This window comes from Chinchilla lanigera, unplaced genomic scaffold (genome assembly GCF_000276665.1).
Source record: "Chinchilla lanigera isolate Chin_1 unplaced genomic scaffold, ChiLan1.0 scaffold00033, whole genome shotgun sequence".
In the NCBI taxonomy this organism is placed as follows: domain Eukaryota; kingdom Metazoa; phylum Chordata; class Mammalia; order Rodentia; family Chinchillidae; genus Chinchilla; species Chinchilla lanigera.
Genome location: NW_004955434.1, coordinates 12,161,127 through 12,175,832, shown reverse-complemented (window position 1 = coordinate 12,175,832; position 14,706 = coordinate 12,161,127). Strand labels below are relative to the sequence as shown.

At 36.9% G+C, this 14,706-nt stretch overlaps 1 protein-coding gene across 10 annotated transcripts in view; it reads left to right on the top strand.

The window, feature by feature from the left end:
- Nucleotides 1-14,706, top strand: part of Ptprd (protein tyrosine phosphatase, receptor type, D) — a 2,098,812-nt gene that overhangs the window by 1,956,804 nt on the left and 127,302 nt on the right. For 5 of the 10 annotated variants that reach the window (XM_013516335.1, XM_013516333.1, XM_013516332.1 and 2 more), the window contains 2 exons: nucleotides 3,591-3,800; nucleotides 9,084-9,241. In XM_013516335.1, coding sequence (XP_013371789.1) covers nucleotides 3,591-3,800; nucleotides 9,084-9,241 — 368 coding nt within the window. Of the gene's footprint in view, nucleotides 1-3,590; nucleotides 3,801-9,080; nucleotides 9,242-14,706 lie in introns of all 10 variants that reach the window. The other 5 variants (XM_013516328.1, XM_013516331.1, XM_013516329.1 and 2 more) reach the window with 1 other exon arrangement.

Sequence of the window (14,706 nt, the reverse complement as noted above, 5' to 3'; positions counted from 1 at the left end):
TAATTTTCAAAGCACTGAGAGTGAAGAAAAAAAATGATATTAAATGTTTTTAAATAATGAGCTTTCATTAGAAATTAAAACATTTGATGATACTAGGAAGTGATTCTCTTTTACAGCCACGTTTTAACCTCCAAACTGCATAGCAAGGCTAATGGATTAAAGTACAGGGGTATGTGATATTGAACTTTCTTGCAATTAAATTCTACAGGTTTGTGCTGCTGATTCCCATAACAAAGGGTCATTTTAATCATCCCGCAAGTTGTGGTGCATTAATCTATATTATAGGTTGATAAAGAACATGTTATTAATTCAGAATTCTGGGGTCAGGATGGATTGTTTCCCACTTTTCTTACTGATATAATTGAGACCACATAGGAGAATTAATGGTGGAAGAAATAAGATATGCATTGACTGGAAAATGAAAATTATTTCTGATAAAGAACTAAAGCTTTTGATATATCTTCTGGAATTACCTCCAATACATCTTGTAACTCTTATGGAGGGGAACAAATGAAAGTAGGTTATGGCCTCACTTTATGCTTACTCATCTAATTTTGATCCCTACAGATAGTTTTTTTTTTTAAAAGAAACCTTACCATGGATAATAAAAGAATTGTAATAATCTTCTCTATAGCTTGGTACTGCCAAGGTTGACAAAGCGGTGTTCCTCTCTTAAATGTATTTGACCAAGTAATTTTTTAGAAAGGTCTATAATTCAAATTGTTGGAACCATATCATTGAATAGAACCGTGGCCTAACGGGATTTCCACATATATGCCTCACATATAGGCCCCTAAAGAATTGAAAGCTTCAACTCTACACAGAATTACTCTCAAAATTGTCTTCTGTGCTCATTGATTCTTTCTGTGTGAGGATGCTCTGTACATGATAAATTCCTAGACTGGTATTCCTGTTCTCAAGCTCAGACTGGGCAGAGCGGGCATTGGTAGTTGAATCCAGAGCAGAATGACTCCCAAAATATTAGTTATATTTAATTCAGGGCACGTCATGTAATGTATCAAAAGCTCATTGCACTGTGCTTCAAACACTCATCACAAAAATATGTGGTCATTTGTGGTTGTAACTTCAGCATGCTGGCTAACTTTGGTGTTGTCCTCTGGGCTCACTTGAGCCATTTAAAGTATAATACAGGAAATATCCTACAGAGATGACAGCAAGCTACAGAGCCAGGGTGATGTTCTAGATTGAACCTTAATGAGTGACTGTGTTAGACCAGAGGATTGCTAGAATAGCCAAATGTCTTATTCTGAAGTACCTCCTCAGAGTCTTCTAAATAAACACAGCAAAGCATACTCACGGGCATGACAGTGATATGGAAGAATTGTGACAGCTGTCTGCATCTGAGATATGAATAAAATCAAGGTAGGGTTTGATCAGTCGAGTAGAAGAAGGGGCACAGGCACATAAACAACTGACGCTAAATGCTTTTGATTAGCCAACTTCAAAAACTTGCTCAGCTCATCTGCAATACATTTCCCCTCAAAGTAATGCACTATCATCATTTACTGCACTTCGGCAATAGCCTTTGTAATGATTTTTAAGAATAATATTAAATATTTAGCATCAGAATTTTTAAAAATTAGCATGTTAAAGAATCCAGGAAGAGGAAACAAAACATTCATCTGTGTTAATGGAAAGAGATACACAAAAATACAAACTGAGTTAGACAGTTTGGATGATCAGAGTTTAAATGTACCATTTGGTTTTTGTTTTTTTGGTGGGATCATTAATAAAAATCAGATTGAGATGATCTCTCACGTCATTTATTTTATTTTATTCACTGAGTCTAATTATACATTGTGCCTTTCTGTTGTGCCTCAGTTTCCTCATTTACAAATGAGGATCATTGCATTCTATGTTACAGGATTGTTATGATGGGTAAATGATTTATTGCATATTTAGGCTTCCTAGAGCAGCATCTGACATTTAGTAAGTGCTTTATAAGTGGTAATTAGTATCATCAGCATTATCATTATTATAAGTAAATACCAATTTGACATCAGAACTGACAGGAAGTAGTAACTCTGTCTTTGCTGCTTACTGACTTACAAGTGTGTAGTTGTTCCAACTACCAGAATCTATCATTTGATGGTCCTCATTTACCAAACTGATCATGTCCACTCTACTGCGATTTTCCTCAACAGCTTACATTTCACATATTCACATTGCATTAATAAATTCAAATTTCACAGGAAACCTTACAGCATTGTAAATTAAATATTATCAACAAATAACTTGGTCGCAGAACACTGTTTTCTCCTTTACAGGGTCAACCAGCTAAGTGTATTTGCAACTCTTAGCACAGAGAGTAATGTATCAGATTCCTAGTGGAAGGGTGCTATGTGCCTCAGAGATACCGTCTCAGCCATCATATCACAAAAGCCTGCCCTTCATTCTGCCAGAATCCCAGCCTCCTCAGAATACGTTCTGGTTTTTACTATACTGTTCCATTTACAAACTTGAGGGTAGTAATTAGTTTTGATGCCAACTTTTCATAAAAACCTTAATTTTGTTTTTCAAGATGAAGACAAGGTTTGCCCTCAGATACTTAGCTTTTTTCCAGTTTATCCTCAGATATGTAGCCTTTTCTGCACAGAAATTAAACCAAAAAATAAAAATTTTTTTCAACAAACTTTAAAAGTGTCACTTACTTCAAGAGGCATGCCAAACTGATAGACTTTTTCCCTCCTAAGTGCTTTCGAATACCAATATGTCGAGAGACAGTGACAAAGGTTACTTTGATAGCATTTGAAATCAATTATCATAGCATATCATTAATATGATTTTTCTTCCAGTAAAAGAATCAATAGAAAACCATAGATTATCTCAAAACAAATGGCTTTTAATTTTAGAAATACAAGAAGGATGTGTATATGTGTGGTGTGTTTTCCTCAGGATAATATGGAAATTACTTTTTATCTACCCTATATGTGTCACTCAACAAGCTCTTCAAAGTCCCCAGAGACGAAAAGCTGAGTCTGTGATAGAGTGTGAGGAACCCCACACCAACCGGTTAATCAAGAAGGCAGATCGAGCCAGGAATTTTTAAATGACTGACAATATATGTAAATCTAAAATTATTTATTAGATTCTGCTTCTTTTATTTGAGAGAATTATGAAATTGCTAAATGCCCTATGAATAACAATAGTTTCTCCCAAAATGTGGCCCCATTGAAGATTAAGATGGCTTTATCCGAGGTTACTACTTTTTCAATAGATCTCCTACAAGGCAAGCTTTTTGAACCAAACTGACTTTTCTCTTTAGAGAAGTTATAATGCATTATTATTCTTGAAGAGAATTGGTGTAGAAATGATACGGGGATCTAGGAAAGATGCAGTCGCCCTGTGTTTATACACTGGACCTTCCAAAGCTGCCCCGTATCTTACCTTGACAAGCAGACAAGCATTGAATATCGAAAAACCTGAGATTTAGTGATGCTGGCATGCTATATGAAATGTGAACAAACTATGTGGTTTACACTCATTCTTAAGTTAATTTTTCCTATTAAACTCTCAAGAATTTGAGTTGTTTATAGTTCTTTTTCTCTTCTTCATTTTTTTTCCCTAAGCTACTTAAGGAGATATCTAGGAGACGCAGAAGCATTCGTTATGGGCGAGAAGTTGAATTAAAGCCATATATCGCAGCTCACTTTGATGTCCTTCCCACTGAGTTTACCCTGGGGGATGACAAACATTACGGTGGATTTACAAACAAGCAACTCCAGAGTGGTCAAGAATACGTCTTCTTTGTGTTAGCCGTGATGGAGCATGCAGAGTCTGTAAGTTAATTCACATGGCATTTCCTGTGCTGTGGTTACACATTTTCACCCCTATGCTGCCCAGGTTTGGGGGATATGGAGGTACATCCTTCCCATTTCTCACGAGCTGTCATTTACTGTGGTGTAATAATAGGCTGTCAAATTTAGGTGGATTTCTCCTATATGAAAGTCCACACTGATAGGGCATAGTTGTTCAGACCCGTCAGTGTAACGCACTTTACAAGGTATAATATCATCACTTAGTCTCCACCCCTTATCCACTTAAAATGAGTATTAAAAAAAATACTCTTCTCAAAAAAAATAAAATAAAATAAAATAAATTAATGATACCTATGGGAAAAAAATACTCTTCTCCCTTAGGTAATACCTGGTAGACATAGCCCCTGTGTGATTACAGTAACAATTAACAAGCTATAATTTAGCACAGTGCATTTCCAAATATTTGAGAATGCCGACTGGAAGTAGTTGCATTTATTCCCCTGTAATTTGCTAGTGCAGCCCTTGTGTTTCTTCCCAGATTCACGGGAAGGTCTGCCTGAGAGCAGGGCAGAACAAGCAGCTTCTTTAATTGCAGCAGTTTCAAGGGGCTTTATCAGTGAAAAGCAAAGAAAGTTAGAAAATAATTCAATAAAAAGAAAAGTCCTAACGTACTCTAAATAATAAGTTGTCTTTTTTATGTAATTCATCTTGCTCTTATGTCGTTTTATGCTTCAGTTGCTTTGAATGTTTAAAAAAGAGAGAGGATAAGAGATTGTAGATGTTAGAAGAGGGGCGGATTTGGAAGTGGCAGTTTACATTAACATTTAACGTACATATTGCGAAGGGGAGCTTTCTAATCAGGGCCTGAGTCTGACAGGCGTGGCAACTCAGTCGTATTAGGTGCTTTCTGCGCTTCCGAAGGCTGCGATGTATCAAAGGTTTCTCCCCATCAGGTGTCAGTGTGCACACTGGGGCCTCTCTGCAGATGACTGGAGGAATTCCCCTGTGGAAAATCAAAGCACAAAGGCAGTCTGGTTTACCTTTGTGCGTAGAATGTCACTTTAAAACACAGTGACACCCTGCCTGGAATTTTAATGCACAGCTATGCTTTCTCTTTCTAGTTGAAGGTTTTAAGACAGAACATCAAAAGCAGTGGGATGTTGGAAATCGTCTTTTTCTTTAAAAAAAAAAAAAATCCCTAGGTACTTAAGAGGAATTTTCTTTAAATAGCTCTATGGACATTTCAGAAAGCACATTCAGAACATGGAGGTAGATGAGAGAATCTACCAGAGGGAGAAATCTCAGCATGCACACTGACTGCACCACCCTCACAGGCTGGCTTCTGATGCCTTCCAGAGGTTTCCACCCATTTTTAAATGTATTGCGTCTGATAAACAGTCCTGTCTTCAGTGTGCCATCTCCCGGCTTCATTGGTTACATAAAAGAATTAAGATTTTCCCCCTAGATTTGTTCTTCATTGCCCTTTTCCTTCATCACATTTCTTGATGTCACTCTTGAAATAATCACTATTTCTCCTACAATTCATATAGTAGCGCGTGTGCAGCCCAGCCTTTCCTTTACACTACACTTGATCTTAGCCAAAAGGCTGAGAAGCAATTCCACATTTACGCTATAGACAAGAGTTGTATTCAACCAGTATCAGGTTTGCAGTGACACACTCCTTTCATAAGCTTCAGATTCCCAGGACCGACGCTCAGTAATGTGCATTACCACTTCTGGGGGGGTTAGCCCTTCGCAGACAGAATACTTCCATTCTTCATCTCCTCCCCCAACAGACACTGAGCTTTTCCTTGCACACTGAATGTCAGAGAACTGGTTTTGAATTATTTAAGGTATGCTTTCTTCCTTTAGTCCCTCCTACTGAGCAAATTCAATTTTCCATGAGCCTCATGGAATTTTAGAGCTTTGTTTCCTTTGCATTTCCACACTGCTCCATTTCCTGATTTGGGCTGGAAATCTGTGTGCTTTGGGGAGACCTTTGCTTACATTTCCATGTTGATTAACCAAGATTATTATCACAAACTTCTTGGTAAAGAATTTCATTCAAGTCAGCAAATTGTGCTTCTGTATAACCACACAACCTCGGCAGTGAAACCTACGACATGGGGGGAGAGAGTATAAATGAAGACAGTCATTCCCATAGGGAATTGTGTTGCTTGAATACGTAGTCACTTTGCCAAGCGGTTTGTGCCCGTTCCTTTACCAGTGTATATCCATCCCCTCTTCCTCCACTCTGCTGCCTCCTTTTCTTTTCTTTCCTTCCTTTCTGTATTCTGCCTCTGAGAAGGTTGGAAATATACAAGTCTTCATCTTCTTTGAGAAAGTCTGAAAGTCTCATCAATCATTTTCCCAGGCAAGTGAAAAAAATAGGAAGCAAGAGTCAGTGGGGCAGGTGTTCTCCTCCTGTCTGCTGATCTTTAACTGAAATGCAGAACGCGTGCCACAAAATGTATTTTTAAAAGATGCAGGTCTGAAAAACTAACTCTATTTACTGATCATGAAAAAGAAACATGTACACGTACGTCTTGATGATCTCAGCCAAATAAAAAGATGAGCTTTTTACTTTATTCAGCAAAGATTTGCTGAGAACCCAGTAAATGCAAAGTACTTCGCTTAATCCTCAGTACCCCAAAGTAAAAATAAATAAATGGAAAAAAAGGGTAAGCTGATTATAAAGTAAGAGTAGAGAGACTTCTTCAAAATCTTTATTAGTTTTTATTTTTTGGCCATAGTGGGGATCTATCCCAGTGGCCCTGTACCACTGAGCTGTACATCCCCACCCCAAATATGTATATTTATTTCCAGGACTGGAAATCCAAGTCCAAGAATCAGTTCTTGGAAAGCCTTAATAGTTTATTAAAGGAAATGAAGCATACATGAAATTAAAAAGTAATTTTCGGTTTACCCTTAAAAAAGGCATAAAGGATTAATTAAATATTTACATTTGGTTTCTTTTCACCTGGAGTTTTTGGAACAACTAATTTCTTCCTGTTTAGAAGGCAGTATTTAAATGGAACCTTGCTGAGTGGCTGTATTTTAAAAGCTAAATTTTGTGGCCCTTGTAAGGCAGCTAAAGAACATGGATAGAGCTTCTGTGAGTAACAGCAAAAAAGTTCACTGTGATATAAGTAGTTAGATGTGGTAAGGAAATTTTTTTTTAACAAAATGTGGTGGCCCTTGACAACCATGCCAAAGTACATAAGTTTTGGCTGCATGGAGCTCCTTGAAGGATTTACAGTTGAACTTTAGAAAAATAATTCTGTAGCAGGAATAATAATAACTGTTAGGAAAAGGAAGAAATTCCTTGTATGGTTAAGAGAGCATGAATGAGATCCTGAAGAAAAAATAGTAACCATGAGACTAGAAAGAAGAACTGAGGGTCATTTATCGATAAAATCAGTAGTTTCTATCTCAAAATAGAACGTGAAAGAAACTGGGAAATTAGAAATATGAATCAGGACAACAGGGAAATAATGTGTGGGATTCTTCATTCAAACATATACGTAGAGGAAATTGTAGCTCATGCTCTAGGACTTAGTAGATTTTCTGAATTTAGGATCATTAATGAGGAAGCAGGCTACATAGAGCCTGGTCATGAAAGCTGGTCCAAACCTGGCTCCATAGCAAGAGGAGAGGTGAGTGGAGAACAGAACTGAAGAAGGGTGGCCCATAGGGTAGGATTGAGGGCAAGTAATTGAACAGGACTGGAGCAGTGAGAAAGACTTGGAAGAAGCCGGGTGAATACAGAATTCAGAAAGTCAGAGAAAGACATTTTAAAAAGTCTTAGTCAGCCATGGGAAATCTAGATAAAACATCTTGAGGGAAAAACACCAAATATGATAGGATTTGACCACAGAGTTTGAGGGCCAGTGGTTGGCATTTGAAAGAAAAGAGAAGGAAGAGTGAGAGGTAGGATCCGCCTGGCAGCCGCTCGATATGGCTTAGTCTCTGCTGAAATTGTGAAGTCAAAGGAAAAGAGAGGGCCTTAGGGAGGGTGCAGAGTCAAGAGAATACTTTTCTAAAGTCACCGAAAATATCCTATAGGCATCCAGTCCATTCTTTCCCCAAGTAACATAATTATATTTTTGAAAATGTATTTGTTATCCTCTATCTTTTGGGAACCATTCCAAACTCTGTATAGTAGCTATGATAAAATTAAATAGGAACTGCTAAATCCCTTTAAATGTTAAAAACTCTACATTTTAGAAAACTACATCTTTTGTTCTGTACATCGTACATTCATATTTGAATACTGGAATTCTCTCTTGAGGCTGCAGACTTTATTTGTCCTTATCCTCTAGTTCTCAGCTCATGTACAGTAGTAATGAGCACTGGCACAATTTAAAATCGGATTAAATACTGACTATTTTCCTCTATAAATATTGCCATTTAACCTTGATCTCCTTTACTTGGGTAATACAGATGGAGTATTTCATTTCCAAAGTACTTGGATTGAAAGTGTTTTCGATTTCATTTTTGGATTTTAAAATATTTGCGCAGAGTTTGCTATTTTAACATCCCTGTTCTGATGAAGAGAAATCAAATGTTCTGAAATTTCTCAAATTTTTTATAATTTGGAGCACTTTGGATTTCTGATGTTTGAGTGAAGGGATTCAGCTTATAATATTTTTGAGTCTGAAACTCTTAATATTTTCCTTCTCATGAATCACCTAACACATTGGTATGATATAAATATTTATTGTATTTTTATGTCTGATTAATTATTGCTCCTTCACACTTCATAAAATTATGTAATATTTTTCATATAGACCTCATGATAAAGAACCTCTGAATTAATTTATACTTCCAGAAATTATCTTATTATATCTTACTCTTTAAGGAAACCAGCATTGCAAACTTAACATAACTTTCTTTTCCTTTCTTTTCATTCTCTTCCCTTCCCTTCCCTTCCCTTCCCTTCCCTTCCCTTCCCTTCCCTTCCCTTCCCTTCCCTTCCCTTCCCTTCCCTTCCCTTCCCTTCCCCCTCCCCCTTCCCTGCTTCCCTTCCTTTCCTTTTCTTTTCTTGTCCTTTTCTTTTTTTATTTGTCTTTTCTTTTCCTTCTCTCCTCTTCTCCTCTCCTCTCCTCTCCTCTCTTCTCTTCTTCTTTTCTGTTCTTTTCCTTTCTTTCCTCCATTCCTTTGCCCTGTGTTTGACTAACATTATTTCATTCACTTATCCTCAAATCTATTATGTCTTAGATCTATTGCTCCTTCTAATGCTGGATATGAACTGTAGAAAGCCAGTACTTTATAACTAAAATAGATTCTGCTTTTCCTCAGAAGATGTATGCAACCAGCCCCTACTCTGACCCTGTCGTGTCGATGGATCTGGATCCGCAGCCAATCACAGATGAAGAAGAGGGCTTGATCTGGGTCGTAGGTCCTGTCCTTGCTGTGGTCTTTATCATTTGCATTGTCATTGCTATTCTTCTTTATAAAAGGTAGGTTTGCTCAGTATTTCCATTGAAACTACAGTGTCTCATTTATTTTTGAGGACTTTATCATTATTCTATGGTCATGTGGTTGATTTTAGTAGAACTCATGTAGGGCAGCCCCAGTGATTGCTGGGAAAATGTTTTCCTTAGAGATACAGCAAATGTAAAAACTGCACTCTTTAGAATCTTGTTCAGTGTGTGGTAGAGATGTTCGTTGTCCAGGATGTATGTGCACTAGGCTCTATCTTCCAGATGCTCTATGTAGAATGAGCCCTTTTCATAACATTTGAGAGATTCCTACATTCATAAGCAGATTGTCCCATGAACATGTTGAGGTTTTAGATAATTATCCATTTCAATATATCTTGAAACAGTATTACAATTGTGCATATTTCTGTTCATTTTATAAGTCTAATTTTCATGTATGATGAAGTATTTCCCTGTAGCTATTGCTCAAGATTTTAAAAAAAGTAGCAAAAATGTAAAGATTAAAAAAAGAGATAGAAAATGAATTCTTCCCTCCCACATTTTTCTACTTTTCCAATATATTCAGTATTAAATTCTTACCTCCGCCCAACATGGGAAAATGAGAAGATACCATCTTCCATTTTAAATTTAAAAAAAAATAACCTTAGTCATTATACTCCTGATTATCAGTGTTATTAGTGTTTTTGACTAGAATTAGAATATAAATAACCCAGATCTACACAGTCTTTTCTGGTCTTTCGTCCTTTGCAATTCTTTTCTACTTCTCTTTCCTAGAAGCCAGATCCCCCCTGTCCTTGGTGCTGTCCCAGTCTGTAAAGGACATTTGGAATTCTCCTAAATTCTGACTTAATTTTATAATCATAATATCAATATATAAAAGAAAAATTTATATATAATAAATTCTCTTAAACATTTATAATGAATAAATTCTTAATTACTTCCCTTTATATCAAATTTATTTATTTTCTTCTGATTGCAGTTTTTATCACACTTGAGTCTGGTTTCCCGTTTTCTTTCCTGTGTTGCGTGTGTTTGTGACGGCCGCGGTGCAGATTACCTTCCCCTTCTGCTCATCCCCCTTTTCCCTCTCTCTTCCTATCACTTTGCTCTTGAGAATCAAATAGAGTCTTCATTTTGATTCCTGCTTACATGTTCAATGTAATAATCTCATTTACATTAATTCTTGTTGCTGCCCATATAGCTCTCTTTGGGGTGTTTATATTAATTATCTCTGCCCACATTTCCTTATTCTTAGATTGTTGAAATAGCACCCCACATAACTTCTTACCTTGAATTAACAAAAAGCTTTAAAGTGCTTCTCCTTTGGAAAACTCTCTCTTTTAAGATGTCTTAGTTAATTTTTCTTGCTGCAGCAAAATACCCGACACCCACAAGTTCAGGAAGGAAAGGTTTATATTAGCTCATTGTTTATACAGGTTTTAGTCTATAGTCAGCTGACCCGAAGGCATGATAGTATGGCAGAATGAAATCACAGAGGAGAAACAGTTCATGGCAGAGCAGGTAGGAGAAAGCAGCAGCCTTCTTTCTGCCTTCCCTTTTTATTCCATTTAGACTACAGGCCTATTTGTTGATGGCAACCATAGCCAGGTTCGGTCTTCCCATTGTCCACGGCCAGAGCTATCCTAAACTAATCAGTGGATGAATGTAGTTATCATGCATATTTTATCCAGTATCTCATACTCATAGTCCAGCCTCCTCCCAAAAGCCCGACCTGTGAGCACATGAAACTTGCAGGGGGAGGAAGGGCATCTAGATATAAACCATAACATAAGGCTCCACTCGCTTTTATTCCTGCATGGAGAAAACATGTTAAAAACAAAGGACAAATGAAAGAAGTTCATAACCATAACTCATTATATTGCCTAACCTATTTTAGAGTTAGAATGAAAAAAATCATTACTTTTTTTCCTGACCACTGCCATCATGCAATTATCCATGCTATAAAATAGTTGCAAAGTGGTGATCAAAGTCAGAGTTCTCCAACCATCGCATCCCAATCCATACTTCATTACTGAGTACCTTACAGGCCCCATGGTACTTTGTCACCTCTCTCCTCTGCAAGAGATAAGGGCAGGAGGCCAGAGCTACTCACCTGTCCCAGAATAATTATGGGTCTTGTTTAATTCAAAGCAATAGCTATCCCTTTCCTGTTTGTGGGTCATTAAGTCTTACAAGAAAAGATTGTAATAATAAAATGAAAAAGTAGAATTGTAACTGTCTTGGGTAAAACATTTGTTCAAATGGTGACATCCTACTGTGAGATTCAAATCAGAAAACAAATGCCTATTGACAGGTGCATATCTAGACACTATCATGTGACATTTTTGCCTGGGTAAAATGTACAGAGTGCATGCCTCATGTTCAAAGGTGTTCTTCAGTAGGGTGTCCCTGACTATCAGTAAGTCATACCATTTAGCAGCGCTACATATGGTGTTTGTGAATCAGTTATGTAAATTTGAAGAAACTGAGGACTATAACCCTTTTATTTTTTAAGACTTATAATTAAGTTTTCTTTGCTTCATCTGCTTGTGCTTGAAAAAAATCAACCCAGTTATAATTTTTCCTAATCCTGCAAAAAGAGACATCATATTTAAAGGTTTTATGACTCTGTTAAAAGAGCTTCATTTTAGTGTATGCATATATAAGCATCGTCTAATGCGATTGTTGGAAAATGCACACATCTTTGAATGCTAAGTATATTTAGCTAACCATCTGAAAGCCCATGAAGCATTTCTGAAATAGAAATGCATGCTTCAGCAGTAGAGAACATCCCTGACTCGACGTTCAAGTAGATCCAACAATGTCCTTCTTGATTATCATGAGGCAGTCATTGGGCACAGAGGATTTCATCTGTACCCAATGAATAGAGTCTTTTACAGCTTGGATTCTGAACAAAGTTAGATTGATATATCAGTCCTTCTCTGTAGGTGCCTTTTAGTTTGTACATAGGTCATTAATAATAACTTACAATTGAAATAGCTTTATTACTGTTACTAAAATTGTTAAAATAGCTCCCTTCCTTCATACACATCGTGCTATGAGAGGGAATGAACATAAGAGAGTGTTGATCCACACTGTCTTGATAAACCCTTTATCAAATATGGCTGTTTACAAGACACCAGTATTAGAAATAGGTCAGTGACTATAAAAGGTTTGTACATATAAATCCACTTTATTTAGCTATCTCAGGAGACATGGAGACATTGAGCTATATTAATTATGTCTCCTGTCATTTTATTCATTTGACTTTGTTTTATGGTAGTAATTTGGGCAGCTCTAACACACTGATAATCAATGACAAAAACATCATTAAGCTTTGTAAAGTCCCTAGTATGCTGTCTCAACCATTAGAAAGCTGTAATATGTTTGGAAGGCTTTTAGTGCTAGAAATTTTCTTGGTTTGTGATTTTTAAAAAAATTTTGCACTCTTTACCCGATATGTACAGTGATTTAAACTGTAAACCTTAGGGATAACAGGCAGCGTATTTACAAAAACTCAGATGAGTCAAGAAACCCATGTTCAAGTCCAGCTTTGAGGCTAAGTGCAGTGAGGAGTGAAGCGAAGGCTCTGGGCCTAATTAACTCATTTATAAAGTAAGTAGGTAGAGTAGATGATTAAGCTTTAAATAATAATGTCCTGTGATCTGAGGACATCAAAAACCAGGTAATAGAAGCAGTATTGCTGCATGTGTGTGTGTGTGTGTGTGTGTGTGTGTATGAATCCAGCCTCCCTTCATCCCTCCACCCACACAAATTAAAGTTTGTGAAAGAAATTGAAATTTCTTATGTATTCACCAGCCCTGTACCTCTGATAAATATGTAAGGCTTTCCAGTCCTCAGTTCTGGAACTTGCCAAGAATTATTTACATAAAAATATATATAATTAAAAATAAAGCCTTAGCCTGACTCTGTCTGAAAGCATTCTAAGATGGATAAGCATTGTTTATTACATGGTGTGTGGGTGGAGTACAAATTTGGAGGTCATTCATTTCTTGAATGGTAGTAGTCTAGCCTGAATGGACATGGTGAAGACAGCAAATAACTTCTGTCCTCATCTCTTATATGCGAAGGCCAGGAGGGAGATGTGTCTAAAATGCAGACTTTAGCATTTCCCACCTCCAAAGTTGGCCTTAATTCTTCAGTCACCTTTTGTTGTACCAATACTACATATATTTCCAAGATATCAAATAAATGCAGTCAAGAATATTTTGAAATGCTGTGTATAAAATGTACTGCCACATCCAACCACAGGGACAGTGCTGATGGAGTCTACCCTCCGGCCTTGGCCTGCACTCCTCCCTGTGCCGGGATGCTCTTACTCTGAGCCTCTCCGTTCAGCCTGCCTAATCCTGACTTTAGAAGTGAACTAAGATGCTAAGAGAAAGCCTTTCTTGTACCCCCACTACCATTTCACACTGCTTTAGGGCCTTCTTTGCTGGGTCCTGAAAGTTCTTTCTACTTTTTTATTACAGAGCTTATTCTGCTTCTGTAATTGTCCATTTTTAATTCTTTATTATACTGTAAGTCAATACTCTGTTATTCCTCACTGTAACTCTTGTGCCTGTTTGAGTGCCCAGCAGAGAACCCCATTGCATGCATGAATTTACACAGATGAAACTGGATTTCACAAACTCTACCCTCTACCAGTTATTCTGCCACTCAGTATCACCTTCTTCATAGCTTTCAAAGCTGTGATAATACAACCCTTGGCCTATAATTGATATTTGCCAGGTCTCAAAGCTGCCAGACTTAGATATTTACTCCAAGTATGTGCCCGTATATGTGCTGAGGATGATATTTCTGCAGCAGAGGAAGTGATTTGTATGTTAACTATACATTTATTCATGTGAATACTCAAGTGGCCTCTTAATACATAAAACTGCTAATTCACTACGTGCTGTCTTCTGTCTGGAGAGGTAGATTTTTCACACTGGAATCTAATAATCATTGATTAGAAATGAGCCAGTTATACAAAGTAGAATTTTTTAACTTAACATATAAGGTAAATCATTTCAAAATTAAGAATAAAAAGAATGAGCCTCTAAATTTAATCTCATGTAATCTTGTATGTGTGAACATGTCTGTACAGTTTAAATGTGGATTTTTCCTTTTCTCTTTTTTGTAAGAAATGGACTGGATTACTTCATAATTCCAGATATTTTAGCACCATGGGTATATGCCTCATTGACATTAAACATTCAGTAGTTTTATTTTTGCATTGAGAACTCATTACTTTGCACTTTGCCAAAAAGTGGTTTAGATTCTTTTCAGTAAAGGCTAGGGTCTCTGTAAAAAATGTTTATTTAAACAGTCAACAGATTATGGTGAAAGTGCCTTTGAGCATGAGGTAGATATGTCCACAACAGCAGCACTCTGATAAAAAAAAAAATCTATTTTATCAATGACTGGTAATAAAATGCTTGCCTGGATTAGCCCAGCTGTATAGATGGGTCATGCTCTCT